This window comes from Balaenoptera acutorostrata, chromosome 19 (genome assembly GCF_949987535.1).
Source record: "Balaenoptera acutorostrata chromosome 19, mBalAcu1.1, whole genome shotgun sequence".
NCBI lineage: Eukaryota > Metazoa > Chordata > Mammalia > Artiodactyla > Balaenopteridae > Balaenoptera > Balaenoptera acutorostrata.
The window spans coordinates 55,785,847-55,803,544 of NC_080082.1; the positions used below are offsets into that span (position 1 = coordinate 55,785,847).

The following is a 17,698-nucleotide window of genomic DNA, read 5'->3' on the forward strand; positions in this document are numbered from 1 at the left end:
TATGGTAATTTTACAAATTGAAGGTTTGTGGCAAACCTGTGTCAAGCAAGTCTACTGGTGCCATTTTTCCAACAGCATTATTTTTATATTAAGTTGTGTACATTATTGTTTAACAATGTAATTGCACACTTAGATTACATTATAGTGTAAACATAACATATGCAGTGGGAAACTGAAAAATTCATACAACTCAGTTTATTTCGATATTTGCTTTATTGCAATGGTCTGGAATCTAACACCAAATATCTCCGAGGTATGCCTGTATTCTAGACTTTTCTTTTTCAAAGTACAGTATTTCCTTCACTTCTTGCTAATGCATCTTCTTTCGTTTGCAGGAAAACTCCAGATTTCAAAATGAGCAATTAAAACCAACAAAAGTGGGAAAGTCGTTATTTATTTTGTGGCTTGATCAAAGGTTACTTTTCCTTCTCGTGAGTCTTTAGCATCTTGGAATGAATAGCTCATGCCAAGTAAACATTGTCAGGGGTCTACATGCATCCAGGCACAAGGAGAGTAAAGAAGGCAATAAACCGAGTTTGAGATCCTCTCTTCGCCTTTCTTTGCTATACAGCCACATTTACTTTTCAGTCGCACTTACTAGTAATGTAATTAAAACAACAACAACAAAAAAACCCTCCAGAATAGAAGGAAGGAAGGAAAAGAAAAAGATTAAGAAGTAATAGCGCCTCCAAACTGACCGAACTGAACCGGCTTATATTTAAAAGCAAAACAAAGCAAACAAAAAAAACCGTGGCATTACTTTGCCGAGGATTCTGGGGAGTGTAGTCCCGCAGCGCCGGGTAGTCAGAGCCACTTCCGCTCTCGAAGGGAGGAGGTGTAGCCCTTGTTCCGCTGAGGGATTCTGGGAAGTGTGGTCCAGGAGCGGCGTGTAGTCCGGGCCCTTCCGCTACAGGAGTGAGAGGCCGCGGTCATCAGTACCTGCTGGGAGGTGAGTCAGTGCCTAGAACCCGAGTCTCTTCCGAGCCTGCCTGGGCGTGGAATCCGCAGGTGCCACCCTCGCCCTTGGGGAATGGAAGCCGTGGAGGGCAGGGGCGACGGTTTTCGTCACCTCGGTGTTTGGGGCGGTTCGCGCGTACCCGAGTTGTAGGCGGGCAGGGGTCGCGATCTCCGGGTTTGAGAGTCTCCGGGCGCTCGGTTTCCCTCGCCTCCCCTACTTTCTGCACGCTCTGCGGTCTCTTCGGGATGTACTCTTCGTAGAGTTATTTCACTTTTCCATTTCTGGTCTGCAAAGTGGAGTTAATAGTAGTGCCTCCCTAGTAAGCATGTGGTGAGATTTACGTGATGTGAAAATGCTTAGAACCGGTCGCTGGCACCTGCGAAAAGGCTTTCGGTCGTTCTCAGTCTTATTTCTTTCGAGAAGCGCTCAGTCCTTGAAAGCCTCTGTGAGCCCGCGGTGGGTTCTCAGCTCCAGCTGCAGAGCCACTGGCTCTTCTCTGACCCCTGCGGGAAGAGGGGTTTTTCGTGGATTCCTAATGACCCCACGACCTTTTTTAAAGGAAGGAGTGGGTCTCACCCCCAGCTGGTGCCTGGGGATGTCCGCTGTGATTTATCCTGGACCTGAGACACGATTATGATATCTTTCCTTTCCCGACCCTGATTTCTCAAAGAGGTTGCAGAGAGGAGGGAATGACCCATGACTCCTGGCAACATTGTCCCAAAGTGAGAGAATTTATCGTGCTGTGTCATTTCTACTCTCAGTTGGGCAACAGATTTCCTTCATTCATTAGCAGATTTTTACTCCTGGGCAAATGTCGAATGTTTATAGAATAAATGGGAGGTTGGATGAGACGTGTTGATGAATGAGTAATAATAATTTAACATAGTGAATGCCAGGTACTCTTCTACAGCCTTTATATGCATTAATTAGCTTAATCTTCATAACAAAGATGTGGTTATTATCTGTATTTTACAGATGAGAACATTGATAGGTGAAGAATTTAAGTAATTTTCTCAAAGTCAAACAACAGAGAAGAGACAGAACTGGGAATTTGAACCGAGGCAGCCTGCGTTCTTGACCTTTAAGCCATACTCTTGAAACTGAGTGGGACACTCTGGGGCCTTCCTGGGGACAGACCTCCCCTACCCACCGTGTGTCCCTCACCTCTTGTTTATAAAAAAGCTTTAGTCTCCTAGGCCTTCCCTGAGTTCCAAAGAGCAAATTTAGTCAGATAAGCGAGAAAATGCAGAAACAAAGGAAAACAGTCAAGCAAGACAAAAATAATAGTTTAGCCATAAAACAAAGTCAGGGAGGACCTTTAGTTCCTCCTCAAGAGCTAGAGATAATATCCTGAGCCACATCCTTGAGTTGTTTTGCAGATACTAAACCCCCCACCAGGTGGAGGAAGTCAACTGCATGCTGACCACCAGCAGGTAGATCACAGATGTGTTGGAACCAGGTTGATGATTGAGATTCCCGAAACAGCACCCTGTTACCTCACCATCAGCCAGTCAGAGAATTGTGCATGAGCTTATCACACACCTGTGACCCCCCTCCCTCACACTGTCTTTAAAAACCCTTCACTGAAATCTATCAGAGAGTTTGGGTCTTTTGAACATGAGCTGCCTGTTCTCCTTGCTTGGCATCCTGCAGTAAATGCTGTACTTTCCTTCACCACCACCTGGTGTCAGTAGACTGGCTTTGCTGCATGTCGGTTGGGTAACACTCTCCTTCAGCCCTAACGTGGTAAATAACCCCTGTGAATGAAGGAGGGAGGGTCGTTTGGTAATAATTTAGGACCTTAGGGGACCTGAAGGCTGTGCTCATTTAATTAATTTCTTTTTTAAAAATTTATTTTATTTATTTATTTATGGCTGTGTTGGGTCTTTGTTGCTGTGTGCAGACTTTCCCTAGTTGCAGCAAGCAGGGGCTACTCTTTGTTGCGGTGCGCGGGCTTCTCACTGCAGTGGCTTCTCTTGTTGCGGAGCACAGGCTCTAGGTGCATGGGCTTCAGTAGTTGTGGCACGTGGGCTCAGTAGTTGTGGCTCGCGGGCTCTAGAGCGCAGGCTCAGTAGTTGTGGCTCATGGGCCTAGTTGCTCTGTGGCATGTGGGATCTTCCCGGACCAGGGCTCGAACCTGTGTCTCCTGCATTGGCAGACGGATTCTTAACCACTGCACCACCAGGGAAGTCCTAATTAATTTCTTGTAATTTTATATGATGTCACATTCATATTTTGATTATAGAAGTAATTTGTGCTCTTCATAGAAAATACGAGAAATAGATGAAGAAAGCCAATAATTATCCATAATTAACCAGAATGTAGAGATAACTATAACATGTTAATGTATTTCTCTTTAGTTATTTCTTTGTATATATATCTTTCTATGCTTCTCAAAAATTTTATTATACTTGTAGTACTTTTATATTTGGTAACTTGTAATTATGAACATTTTCTAGCACAAACATACAGGAAATAATATAATGAATTCTCACATAGCCATCAACCCTTGTCAACCTTCAACTGTTGTATACCATTTGTCAATCTTACATAATCCACCCTCCTTTTTTTTTTTGCTTGAGTATTTTAATAGAAAATCCAGACCTTGAGTGAAGACGATTTATACTAGATTATCATAAATATATAGAGGTCAAGAGAGAGAGAGGACATTAACAGTTCCAAAGTTTTCACATAGTAACTAGGAGACTGGTGGCTAGTGAGAAAGCTAGGGGGCCCCCTGAAAGAGTTGCAGTTAAAGAAGGTTATGGATTTTGTTTCTCATTTGGAATTTAATTTGCTCATGGTTTCCAATCGGTCTTGATTCCTATGTTTTGGGGACTGTGTTGTATTCTTTCCAGTGTGCCCAGCACCGTGACAAGGTTTACAGAGAGAAGTTATTCAGTTAAGTGTTTGTGGCTGGTACAGGTGTTCAGTTGGTAGATGGCTACAGGGGCCTGCAGCTCTGAGAGATGGTTTTTTGAATTCCTGAAAATGGATTAAGTGACAAAACAATAAAAACGATCCACGTAAGTATTACTTCTCCTTTATCTCACTCACTCTTGGCTATACTCAGAAGCCACAGCTTTTCAGAGTATTTACAAGTTGATATACAGTTATTGGTAATGCTTTTCATGTCCTAAAACAAATTTACTTAGAACAAACTAGGAGTAATGCACCATTTCTGTATTCATCACCAAGTCATAACAATAACCTGGTGGAGTTTATTGGGAGCTTATTACGACTCAGGCAGAGTTTCCAGTGCTTTTCATGTATTAACTCATTTATTCCTCAAAACATCCCTGTTATTATCTCCATGTTATTACAAATGAGGCACAAGAGGATAATTGATCTGCACAACGTCACTCACCAAGGAACTATAGTACTAGAATTGAAACCGTCCTTCCTAAAATAGCACCTACCCATCTCTCTCCATCCCCGTTTTCCCTGCCATATTTTTCTTAGCAGTGTCTACCACTGGCTTGCACATTATATACTTATCTGTTGGTTGGCTTATTACCTATCCTCTACTATAATATCAGCTTCATGACAGCAGGGATTTTATCCACTGCTGTATCTTTAATATATAGAATTGTGCCTGGTACATGCTAGATAATCAGTAAGTATTTGTTGAATGAATGAATGAGTGAAAGATCCTGGTGAATAGTAATGAAGCGCTCAGCTAATATAATACAGGATGTATCTTTATCAACTACTCATTCAGTCATTCACCTTTTTTTTTTTTTTTGGCTGCCCCTCGTGGCAGACAGAATCTTAGTTCCCTGACCAGGGATCGAACTCGCGCCTCCTGTAATGGAAGCACAGAGTCCTAACCCCTGGACCACCAGGGAAGTCCCCTCAGTCATTCACCTTTTTTTTTTCGTTTAAACAAATCTGTGTTGAGTGCCTGCTTCATGCCATGAACTGTTCTAGGCACTGGAGAAAGAGACTAAAACAATGCGGCCTACACTGCAAAAACATGGATTGATATAAGCAAGATGAATAACTAAAATGTACATTAGGGACTTTCCTGTCGGTCCAGTGGTTAAGACTCTGTGCTTCTGCTGCAGGGAGCCCAGGTTCGATCCCTGGTCGGGGAACTAAGATCCCACATGCTGAGAGGCATGGACCAAAAAAAAACAAAAAAATAAGATGTACATTAATAAGTTAGAGAGGGATGACCCTAATAAAAGGGCAGTGAACTGGAGAAGAAGGGAAGCGGTGGAGCAGGGGATTTAAAGTATATAAAGCATGTCCATGGAAGAACTCTGAGGACAATGACATTTGAGTAAATACCTGATCATGTGGAGTGAATGAATGTTTTTAAATAAATAAATAAATAAATAGGGGTTGCCTTATCCAGAGCCCATAATTATTCCTTTTATCAATATTTTACTTTTTATTTATTTATTTGGCTGCGCCGGGTCTTAGTTGCGGCACATGGGATCTAGTTCCCTGACCAAGGATCGAACCTGGGCCCCCTACATTGGGAGCACAGAGTCTTAACCGCTGGACCACCAGGGAAGTCCATGAGTATTTTACTTTTAAGGATGACCTTAGTGTTGCTTGAGCAAAACCAGTGATTAGGACTCCGTGCTTCCACTTGCACGGGGCACGGGTTCAATCCCTGGTGGGGAACTAAGATCCTGCAAGGTGTGCGGCATGGCCAAAAAAAAAAAAAAAAAGAAACCCAGAGGAAAAAATTGGAAGATACAATTCATCCTCTCCTCCTCCCAATCAGGAACAGCCACAGAATTTTACAGCTCAGAGGAACCTCTGAGATGGACCAGTCTGATCCTTGCCCGACAAAGTGTGTCTTCGGTCATCCTTTGATGCCATGTGTTTTGAGCACTCATTATATTCTAGGCGCTGGGATTAAAAAAGTGTGTTAATCATCTCAGAAGCAAAACAGATGCTTCACCGCTCACCATCCCCTCAACCGCCCCCAGGCGATAGAAGACTTCTGGGGACTGGGATTTGAAGGGTGAGAGGCGAGCAGAGCTGAGCCAGGCACCCCAGACCCCACTTGCTTTCTTCTCCTAAATACGGTGAAATGTCAGGTCTGCTTGCAAAACCGTCTTGCTGAGCAGAGCAGAGCAGGAGAGTGCAGCAAGTATAGGGCCAGCGCAAGCGAGTTGGGGGTTATGAATGATCTGTCTTCCAAGCTTTGGGGAGCAGATACATTGCTCTTATCCCTACAGGAGTGCTTCTGCCTAAAGCAGCAGGACCCACGAACATGAGGCGCTATCATGCATTTAACACTTATTTGCATGTATTCACTGAAACCTCTTGTCACCCCTATGAGCTCGATATTCTCCTTATCCCCGTTGTATAGATGTGGAAATAGACGCAAAGAGCTGTCAGAAGAGTGCTCAGCAGGTCACTTTCAGCAGAGTGTGTACCTTCCAACTCCCCTTTCTCTCCTCCCCAAGGACACCCCTCCGATCTCTTCTGTGTGTTTGTGATTAGAGACACAGTGACTGGATGAAGAGCACGGTCTCCAGAGTCAGAGTTGGATTTCAGGTTAGTCAGGTCTCACCAGCTCTGTGATTATCAGTAACTTAATCTCATGAATCCTCAGCTTCCTCATCCATTAAATGGGAGCAATAATCATCATACCATCACTTACTGAGAGCTTGTGTTATGTGCCAGGCACTGAGCCAAGGCCTTTTCTTCCCCCTATTTTTTAACTTGAGATGTAATTCACATATCATAAGAGTCACCCTTTAGTATACTAGAGTCTGCTTTAGTCACCCTTAAAGTATACAACTCACTGGTTTTTAGGATATTCACAAGGTTGTACAGCCATCACCACCGGCTAATTCCAGAACATTTTCCTCATCCCCAAAAGAAACCCCGTGCCCCTGAGCTGTCACTTCTCACTTGCTGCCCTCCCAGCCCCTGGCAGCCACTAGTTTACTCTCTGTCTGGATGGACTTGCCTATTCGGGGCTCTTGGACTTGCTCACTTAATCCCCAAAGCACCCTTATAAATTAGGACCTGTTATGGCCACTACAGTATTGTTCATTGAGACATTCTGTCGGACTTTTGTTTAAAATGAAAAAAAAAACAAACACCTAGCAGTCATATTTTGAAATAGTTTTTCTTTACTACAGTCAGCATGGCAGGGGGGGTGTGCCATTGGACTCTTCTGGCTGCATGAAGAAAATTCGCAAGTATTTACACCTTTTACAAAACCAGATACTGGTATCAATGAACCATCATTACAGGGCCCGAAATTATTAAGTAATATAGCCAATCAGAACTATGGACTTGTCAGAGATACAGGTGAATTTCTTAAGACAAAGCATTGTACACTCTCTGAAATCTGGATGTTAAAAAAGACCCCTTGGGGCTTCCCTGGTGGCGCAGTGGTTAAGAATCCGCCTGCCGATGCAGGGGACACGGGTTCGAGCCCTGGTCGGGGAAGATCCCACATGCCGCGGAGCAACTAAGCCCAGTGCGCCACAACTACTGAGCCTGTGCTCTAGAGCCCGCGAGCCACAACTACTGAGCCCGCGTGCCTAGAGCCCGTGCTCCCCAACAAGAGAAGCCACTGCAATGAGAAGCCCGCACACCACAATGAAGACCCAACGCAGCCAAAAATAAATAAATAAAATAAATGTTTTAAAAAAGACCCCTTTATTGGAAATGATGGCAAAGGACATTGCAAGAGCAGTTTTATGATGTATAATATTTACCTGCTTTTCTGAAGTGGAATCAGTTATACGTTTCCATCTATTCAGACGTTTGACTCGCACACTTGAGCAATCCTGTAAGGAAGAACTGTTCTCATTTTGCAGGTGACAGATTTGAGGCAGAGGGAGGTTAATTAACTTAAGCAGCGTTAGTAGCTCTGTAAGAACAATTCAGTCTTTCTTCTGTGTTCCTCTCTATTCTCACACTCCTAGCACCTTCACAACATTTCTGACACCAGATGTGGGTGGGTTTTTCCCCACGCCGAGCAATTCTACTTTACCGGCTGGGTGCCCTACAACTTAGCTCAATTCGGACACTCTTTTCCTGGAGATAGCTTCAGATCCCACAGGTTAAGGGCTCAGTCCCACGAGATCGCCCTCCCCCACCTCAGATGCCATTTGCAAGTAGAAGGCCCCCAGGTTACCCACAACTTCTGTCTGACTTGGCTGCAAATCAGAGGTTTGCAAGACTCTTCCACTTTGGAGTCAGTTATTTGCTGGTGCGGCTCACAGAACTCAGAGAAACGCTTAACATTTGCTAGTTTGTTAAAGGATATGATAAAGGATATGACATAAGGCGAATCCCATACTTTTGGGATTTTATGGAGGCTTCCTCACTTGGGCATGATGAACTCTTAGCTCCATTTCCAGCCCCTCTCCCCTCCCTGGACAGTAGGGGGTACGGCTGAACATTCCAAGCCATCTAATCAAGCTTTGGTCTTTCTGCTGACCAGTCCCCATACAGGAGCCCCCCAAGAGTCACCTCATTAGAACAAAAGACACTCCTAGCATCCAGGAAATTACAAGGATTTCAGGAGCCCCGTGTCAGGAGCTGGGGGCAGAAACCAGTATATTATGTCACAGTAGCAGTACCAGGATTGACCCCAGACCTGTTGGCCCCAGAGTGCAGTCTCATACCAGTATATTCCACTGCCTTTCATTTCCCCTGATACCCAGGGCAAGAATGATGACCCTGAACCCTGGGAGCCACCACAAGGGACTCTTGTGTGAGCCTCACTGCTTAGACTTGAGCAGATTGTTCACTGCACAGGAGCCCCTGGCTGGGGGGCTGGTGATTCACACAGAGCCACCACTTGGGCTTGGACCTACGTCTCATGGCTTCCTTCTCTTTTGTCAGTTGTGTCTTCCCAGGACTCTGCCCTTCCCCAGAAGGGGCTGGAGAAAATGACCAAGTTCCAGGTGAGTTGAGTTTTATCTCTTAAAATTACATCTCTTTTCTCAAAGATTAGACACAGCCTTTTTCTCTCCCGTGGGAAGGATAAGGGAAGAAAACATGTGTTCGTTATATGCCAGGTACTTGCCTTTTTGTTTTTTTTCTTTTTGGCCGTGCCATGCATGCTTGCGAGATCTTAGTTCCCTGACCAAGGATCGAACCCGAGCCCACTGCAGTAAAAAATGCTGAGTTCTAACCACTGGACCACCAGGGAATTCCCAGGTACTTGCTTTTTTATTGGTTCTAGTTTTTATTTTTGGTTTTGGTTTGTTTTATTTTATCATTTTCATTTCACAAATAAGAGTACAGAAATCCATGGATATCAGAAATTTTAAAAACCCAAACTACTACACTGCTTGTAAATCAGTTATACTTAATATAATTATAATCACAGTATATGTATAATTTTCAATTTTATTTTTTCACTTAATGTTAACACTTGAATTTTTATGACTCAGCGTTCTTCTATGTATTGTCTGAGAAGGGTTTCTATTTTTTGTCTAACATTTCAGAAGCTACAGTTAAGCATACAGACTGCTGTACCTCTGAATAAGTTTTGCTTTGATTCATAACACTTTTGCATAGGGCTTTTAAAAATGGAATGTAATTTACTTACAAAAATTACAGGTCAATGACAATTGTATACCCCATTTTGCAAGTTGTATAATTGCATTAGCCCACTACACAAAACAAGAAATAGAACATTTACATTACCTACATTACCCCCAAAAGTTCTCTCATGTCTCTTTCAAGACAGTTTCTTACCCCTGGGAGGCATCTGCTGTTCTGATCTGTCATCATATAACTAGATTTACTTGTTTTCAAATTAAATATAATCAGTGAAATCATAGTGTACGTACTCTTGTGTCTGGCTTCTTTCACCCCGCATAAAGTTTTTGAGATTCATCTGTGCTGTTGCAGGAGTCAATAATTCACTCCTTTTTATTATATTCCATTTTATGAATATATCAGTTTGCTTATCCTTTTGAAGGACCTTTGAGTTGTTTGCAGCTTTTAATTGTTAATGCATAAAGCTCCCATGAGCATTCTGCGCAGGTCTTGAGGACATATGTTTTCATATCTCTTGGGTAAACATCTAGAAGTGGTAGGTGAATATAAACTGTTTTCCACAGTGCTTGTACCATTTAACAACTCATCAATGGTGCATGAAAGTTCCAGTTTGTTCTACCTCTTTGCCGTCATTTGGTGTTGTAGATCTTTTTTATTTTAGCCATTCTAATGAAGTGACATTTCACCATGACTGTAATTTGTATTTCCCTCGTGATACAGGACGTTGAATACTTTTTCATGGGTTTTTGCAATTGGCATATCCTTTATAAAAAGTTTGTTAAAGTCATTTGCCCATTTAAAAATGTGGCTTCTACTTTTTATTATTGAGGGGTTCTTTATGTTTTGTGAGTTCAAGTCCTTTGTTAGATCTACGTACTGTAATTTTTTCCCATTCTGTGATTTGTCAATTTGTTTTCTTAATTGTATCTTTTAAAATCATTTTGAGGTAAAATTTACATGTAATATACATATAATAAATGTATTTGATCAATTTTGACAAATATACATACCCACGTGACCACTGCCACAATCTAGATGTAGACCATTTCCATCACCAAAAAGGTTACCTGGTGCCCCAGTTAATCCCAATCCCACATCCCTGACTGTAGGCAATAACTGATTTACTTTATGTCACTACAGATCAGATTCATCGTTTCTTGAGTTTCACCTTAATGGAATTATACGGTATATGCTCTTTTTGTGTCTGGCTTCATTTGTTCATCAGAATGTTTTTGAATACAGGTCAACAGTTTGTTCCTTTTTATTGCTGCATAGTATTTCATTGTATGGATATACCACAATTTGGTTATTCATTCACCTCTTGATGGACATTTTTTATTGTGGGAAAATATACATAACAGGGACTTTCCTGGTGGTCTAGTGAGTAAGACTCCACGCTCCCAATGCAAGGGGCCCGGGTTCAATCCCTGGTCGGGGAACCAGATCCTGCCTGCATGCTGCAACTAAGAGCCTGCATGCCACAACTAAAGATCCCGTGTGCCACAACTAAGACCCAGTGCAGCCTAAAATAAAATAATTTCAAAATATATATATACATAACATAAAATTTACCATTCAAACTATTTTTAAGCGTACAGTTCAGTGGTATTAAGTACATTCACACTGTTGTGCAACCATCACCACCACACATCTCCAGAACTTTTTTCATCTTCTCAAAGTGAAATTTCATACCCATTAAACAGTAATTCCCTATCCCCCCACACCTCCCAATCTCTTACAAACATCACTTTACTTCCTGTCTCTATATATTTGACTACTCTGGGTATCTCATATAAGTGGAATCATACACATAATCCTTTTGTGACTGGCTGGCTTCACTTAGCATAATATCTTCAAGTTTCATCCATCTGATCAGGATTTTAAAGCAACTATCATAAGGGAATTCCCCAGCGGTCCAGTGGTTAGGACTCCTTACTTCCACTGCAGGGGGCACAGGTTCCATCCCTGGTCAGGGAACTAAGATCCCACATCCTGCATGCCGCGAGGCACGGCCAAAAAAAAAAAAAAGTCAATGATCATAAATATATTTCAATATTTAGCATGTGGCATTAACATGCGTGATGGAGAAGAGGAGGAAACTACATAAGGTAGACTCAAGGTCCCCAGGATCTAGAACAACTTCCCACCCACCCTCTCCACCCACTAAGTGCCGTCCCTCTCCCAGTGGCCACTGATCATAAGATTGAGGCTGTGTGTGTGCTTGATGTCATAGGAGCCAGTGTCCTTCAAGGACGTGGCTGTGACCTTCACCAAGGAGGAGCTGGGGCTGCTGGACTCCACCCAGAGGAAGCTGTACCTAGACGTGATGCTGGAGAACTTCCAGAACCTGGTCTCAGTGGGTGAGGACGGGCACCCTGTGACTCAGTGTCAACCCTCAGGAGTGCCTTGGTTTCAAACATTTAAGACTTGGGGCTCTTGAAATGCTTCCCTGAATCTGGGGGCCTGAATTTCCTCATCCCAGTGGGACATCTCGTCTCTACCTTGTCTATTTTCTCAAACTGTAGTTGCAACATCTTGGTGGGGTTTTAAAGTCAATTAGCAAATTGCGTCATTATTTCATTTAATGAAATAGGACGGAATAGCATAGCTTCTTGTCAGGAACTGCATATAGTGCAACAGAAATTGTGAGTTAAGGCAGGAAAGGAGATGTGATAAAAGTAGATAGTGGTTAGGATCGAGTCATCGATCCCTCGATTCGGTGATGTACATCTGTGTATTTGTCTACCAGATCACAGCATAAGAGGTATTTATTACAACAGGTCATGATCAGAATTTGGAAAAATACTACTTACAGTGCATAAAGACTATAGCATTGGAATTAAAAATTTTGCCTTTAGTGTACTCACCTTACACATGTGCCATTTCTTTTTCACAGGATATCAGCCTTTCAAATTAGATATGATACTACAGCTGGGGAGAAAAGAGAAGCTTTGGGTGATGGAGCCAGAAACCCAAGGAGCTGGGTGTTCAGGTGAGAACCATGCAGGTCTGAGTCCTTGCAGCTCACAGAGAATGGTGCTAAGTGGATCTCACTGTCCACTCCTGCAGACAGCTCATGAGTGGAGAATATATCAGTATGATGAAAGGATTATTTCAGAACACTGTTAATCTTCTGATGAATGTCTAATCTAATTTTGATTTCTATGGTACTTGTATTAGCCATCAATTGCTGTATAACAAATTGCTCTTAAACTTTGCAGCTTAGAACTACAGGCATTATAGTTTCTGTGAGTCAGGAATCTGGGGGCAGCTTAGCAGGGTAGTTCTGGCTCATGATCTCATAAGATCTCAAGGAGTCTGCATGAGCTGCAATCCTCTGAAGGCTTGACGGGCCTCAAGGGATGTGCTTCCAAGATGGGCTCATTCACAGGGTTGTTGACAGGAGGCCTCAATTCTTCCCTGGCTGTTGGCAGGAGGCCTCAGTTCTTTGCCAAACAGGCCTCTCCCTAGGTCTGCCTGAATGTCCTCAAAACGTGGCAGCTGGTTTCCCCAAGCTAATTACACCCAAGGGAGTAGAAGGCAGAAATCACAGTGTCTTTTATGACATAACCTTGGACGTGACATACCATCCCGTCTGCCATATCCTGTTGGCTTCGCAGGCCAATCCTGAAAGGTTGTGGAGGGGACTTCAATAGGGTGTGGATACCTCCTGGGGACTGTCTTGGATGCTGGCTACCACAGCAACTTTTGGTATTTGCAGATTCATATCTACAAAACCTGGAAGATAATATTAGCCATTCAGGCTTATCAGAAAATTCAGCCAAATTAAGTGGCAATAATTATCATAGGATTTTTTACTCCCATAGGATGTGTCAGTTAAGGGAATAAGTTTTCTAGTTTTTATTCCCAGTTATAATGTTCACAAGTTGAATGTTATATATTAGGACATCATTGAAATAAAGAGGAATTCTCTCATATCTAGCTTATGTATTAACATGTGCATATAATGGCTAAATTAAGGAAATAAAGTTATCATCTGATGGGTTCATTATCAGGACAGAGGAGATGTTTCCCTTTGCAAATCTTTTCTTTTCACTTTTGCTGAGCACGTCCCCTGCTCTGTAACACTGTATTTCTAATTTTGACCTCGTACATTAGTTCTAAATGAGTTTCATTAACACGTAGTGAATAGGAGGCTACTTATCAGCTCTTTGTTTCCATAAGCATGGAAAAACTAAGAGTCCAGCTGAACTCTCCACTGGTTGAATAGGGTCTCCCAGCACGGTCGACCTGTGAAATATTTTTTTGTCCCTGACCTTGTCCTCACGTTCATCTCTGAATTCTCTTTATCCTTCCAGGACACGGGAACCAAAATGAGATAGAGACTCTTCAAGAAGCAGGATTAAGACAGCTTTTACATGAAGGCCTTATGTGCTGGCAGATATGGGAACAGTTTACAAGTAAATTGACCAGAACTCAGGACTCAGTGATAAAGCTGCAAGGCAAGAAGTTGCCAAAACAAGATGATTCCTCCTGTGAGGCATGGTCAGGAGAGTCTACTCAGGTTCCTGAAGATGAGAACTATATAGGAAAGCTTCAAGGGGAGAGTTCCACAAGTATCAAAAATCAAGAGTCTCCAACTCAGACCTCCTGGAATTTCTGGAGGAAAATGTATCTGAGAGAGTCACAGAATTATCAGAGTAGGTGTCAGCAAATTGACATAAAAGATAAACTGTGTCAGTGTGATCACTGTGTCATGAGAAGGATCTCTCATCACCATGGCAATCAGGAAGTACACAAAAGCGAGAAGGCTTGTGGCCACAATAATCATGGAAAAGACTTTGTGAAGAACACATCCCAGCATAGCATCATCCACTCAGGAGAGCAGACCTCTGATGAGACTGGAAAAGATGTCAGCCTTGGCTATGATGTGGAACTTCATCAGCAGTTGTGTGTAGGAGAGAAGCCCCATGTGTGTAGTGAGTGTGGGAAGGGCACCACGTATAACTCAGTGTTTCACATTCATTACAGTGTTCACAGAGGAGGGAAATGCAGTGGGAATGATGAGTGTGGGGTGGACTTGGGTCAGAGCTCACATCCGCAGACCCATCAGAGAGCCAACCCAGGGGAGAAACCCTACAGATGTGGGGTGTGTGCTGCTGAGAGCTTCAATCAGAACTCCTCCCTTCCCACTCATGAGCCCATTCACCCGGGGGAGAATCTGTGTAGGGGTGGCAGGTGTGGGAAGGGCTCCAGTCATAGCTTGGACCTCAACAGTCACTGTGTAGACAACACTGGAGAGAAATCCTGGAAATGTGAGCTGTGTGGTAAAGGCTTCAATGAGACATCACAAATTCAAGCCCATCAGACAGCCTACCCTCAAGACAAAACGTCCAAATGGAAGGCGTGTGACAGGATATTCAGTCAGAGCTCTGGTCCTCTTCAGAGAGTTCACACTGGAGAGAAACCATATAAATGTGAGGTATGTGGGAAAGACTTCAGTAAGGCCTCCAACCTTCAAGCCCATCAGAGAATCCACACCGGCGAGAAACCCTACAAATGTGATGTGTGTGATAAGAACTTCAGCCGGAATTCCCATCTTCAGGCCCATCAGAGAGTCCACACGGGAGAGAAACCCTACAGATGTGACACATGTGGGAAGGACTTCAGTCAGATTTCCCATCTTCAGGCCCATCAGAGAGTCCACACAGGAGAGAAGCCCTACAGATGTGACACATGTGGGAAAGGCTTCAGTCAGAGCTCACATCTTCAAGACCACCAGCGGGTCCACACCGGAGAGAAACCCTACACGTGCGATGTGTGTGGGAAGGGTTTCAGTTGGAGCTCCCATCTTCAAGCCCATCAGAGAGTCCATACAGGGGAGAAACCCTACAAGTGTGAAGAATGTGGGAAAGGCTTCATCTGGAACTCGTACCTTCACGTTCATCAGAGGATCCACACGGGAGAGAAACCCTATAAGTGTGGCACGTGTGGGAAGAGCTTCAGTCAGACCTCCCATCTTCAAGCCCATCGCAGGGTCCATACAGGAGAGAAACCCTACAAATGTTTTGACTGTGGTAAGGGCTTTAGCAAGAGTTCATGTCTTCAGGTTCATCAGAGAGTCCATAGTGGTGATCAATCCAGTACATGCAGAGAGTGTGATAAAAGTGTTCTTCAGAATGTAGACTTCTCATTTTCATCAGAAAACGCCCACAACAGGGGCTATTTATAAAATGTTGTATTTTAAGCATTCAAGAGGGAGCTGCTTTTTTTTTTACAGTCATCCGAATTCCATTGGAGGAGACCTGTTTGTTGTATGAGTATGGCCAGTGTGTCCAGCAGAGCCAAAAATGTCACAATTCTCAAGAGAATGCACAGCAGAGAAACCTTGTAAGGATGGTGCAGTAGGTTTCAGTCAGAACCTTTACATTCAATAGAATCTACACGGGGGAGAAGCTTTAAAAATGAGAGGTACCATCAGGACTTTAGGAAAAGTATAATGATGGACATGACAAAATCCATGTCCACTAGAATATAAGCTCCATGGGGGCAGGAAGTCTGTTTACTGCTTGTATGACCGTGACCTGGAACCAGTGCCGAACAGAGCAGGTGCCCTGGACTTTGTCTCACTTGAAGGAGAGGAATAGGACAAACATTTGAAAATGTTAGTGAGCTCAATCCCAGGTAGTCATGATAAATTGTACTAGGAAAAGGATTCTTGGAAGAAGCCTTAAAAATTAATTCAAGGAAATGATAATTTAATAAAAATATGTTAAATCATGCAATCTACAATTTGAGTGTTAGATTTTTGCCATTGGCTCCTGTCCTCCTCAGCTTCACTTTTCAAGCAGTAAAGGGCGCGATTTTTTTTTAACTCAGTAATACTCTTCTTCCTTGCTTTTTTTTTTTAAATTTTTATTTATTTATTTATTTATTTTTGGCTGTGTTGGGTCTTCGTTTCTGTGCAAGGGCTTTCTCTAGTTGCGGCAAGCGGGGGCCACTCTTCATTGCGGTGCGCGGGCCTCTCACTATCGCGGCCTCTCTTGTTGCGGAGCCCAGGCTCCAGACGCGCAGGCTCAGTAGTTGTGGCTCACAGTCCTAGTTGCTCCGCGGCACGTGGGATCTTCCCAGACCTGGGCTCGAACCCGTGTCCCCTGCATTGGCAGGCAGATTCTCAACCACTGCGCCACCAGGGAAGCCCAGGGCTCGATTTTTTATCACATCATTTAAGACTTTCTCTGGACAGTGTACCATCAGTTGTGTATGGTGTAAGTTTCACTATTTTTCTTTTGTTGGGTCTTTGGTGACAGGAACAGACTGAATGGAAAAAGAGAAACTTGGTTTTCATTCCATAAAGCTTCCTGGCAAGGGGTCTACAAAGAAGGGGGAACATATTATAATATGCATTTTGGATGTTGAACTAAGCTGTTAAGGCACAGAGCATTTTGGGCAGCACCCCATGCTTCTCAGATGCTTCTGTATTTTTCAAGTTTGCTTGGTTGAACGGTTTACTCAGGTGTATATTTACTGGAGGTAGTGGACAGTTTCCCACAGCTGTTTTGCTTTGTTTTTTTGGAGTATAGCTGATTTGCAATGTTGTGTTAGTTTCAACTGCACAGCAAAGTAATTCATATATATATATATATATATATATATATATATATATATATATATATTCTTTTTCAGATTCTTTTCCATTATAGGTTATTACAGAATATTGAGTAGAGTTCCCTGTGCTATATACTGTAGGACCTTGTTGTTCCCACATTTTTTTTTTCTTCTGGACCTTACCTTCCAGGACACTGGTTACTTAAGTTCTATGGTATCTCAAGTTTCATGTTACCATCAGAAATCCAGGGCCAACACCAGACACTGGGGTGGGCTACCGGAGCTCATGGATGTTTATAACCATTAAGATGTTCTCAGTTGTAAGAAATAGAAAACCCAACTCAAACTAGCTGAGACAAAAAGGAGGATTATGTAATTACTTCAAAACCCTTTTCAGATAATCCCAACATCTAAATTGTCTTGGTATTGATGTCTGTTGATTGTTTTTTCTCATTCAAGTTCTGATTGTTCTAGCTCTTGGTATGATGGGTGATTTTTTTTTTTATTGTGTCCTGGATATTTGGGGTACAATGTTGCAAGACTTTGGATCCCATTTGATCTTTTTGGTAGGAAGTCACCTGTTTAGGTGTAGTACACAGGTCCAAATGGGAATGGAAGTTCACCTTCCCTCTGGGCCCTTTTGACACTGTGTGTGTGGGAGCGGGGGAGCTG

At 43.0% G+C, this 17,698-nt stretch overlaps 1 protein-coding gene across 1 annotated transcript; it reads left to right on the forward strand.

The window, feature by feature from the left end:
- The first annotated feature begins 868 nt into the window (after window positions 1-868).
- ZNF233 (zinc finger protein 233) lies at window positions 869-16,198 on the forward strand. Its single transcript, XM_028163044.2, is given in 6 exon segments — window positions 869-949; window positions 8,792-8,853; window positions 11,691-11,817; window positions 12,354-12,449; window positions 13,777-15,516; window positions 15,519-16,198. Coding segments are annotated over 5 exon segments (2,007 nt in total). The 5' UTR covers window positions 869-949; window positions 8,792-8,838; the 3' UTR covers window positions 15,548-16,198.
- Window positions 16,199-17,698: the final 1,500 nt, after the last annotated feature.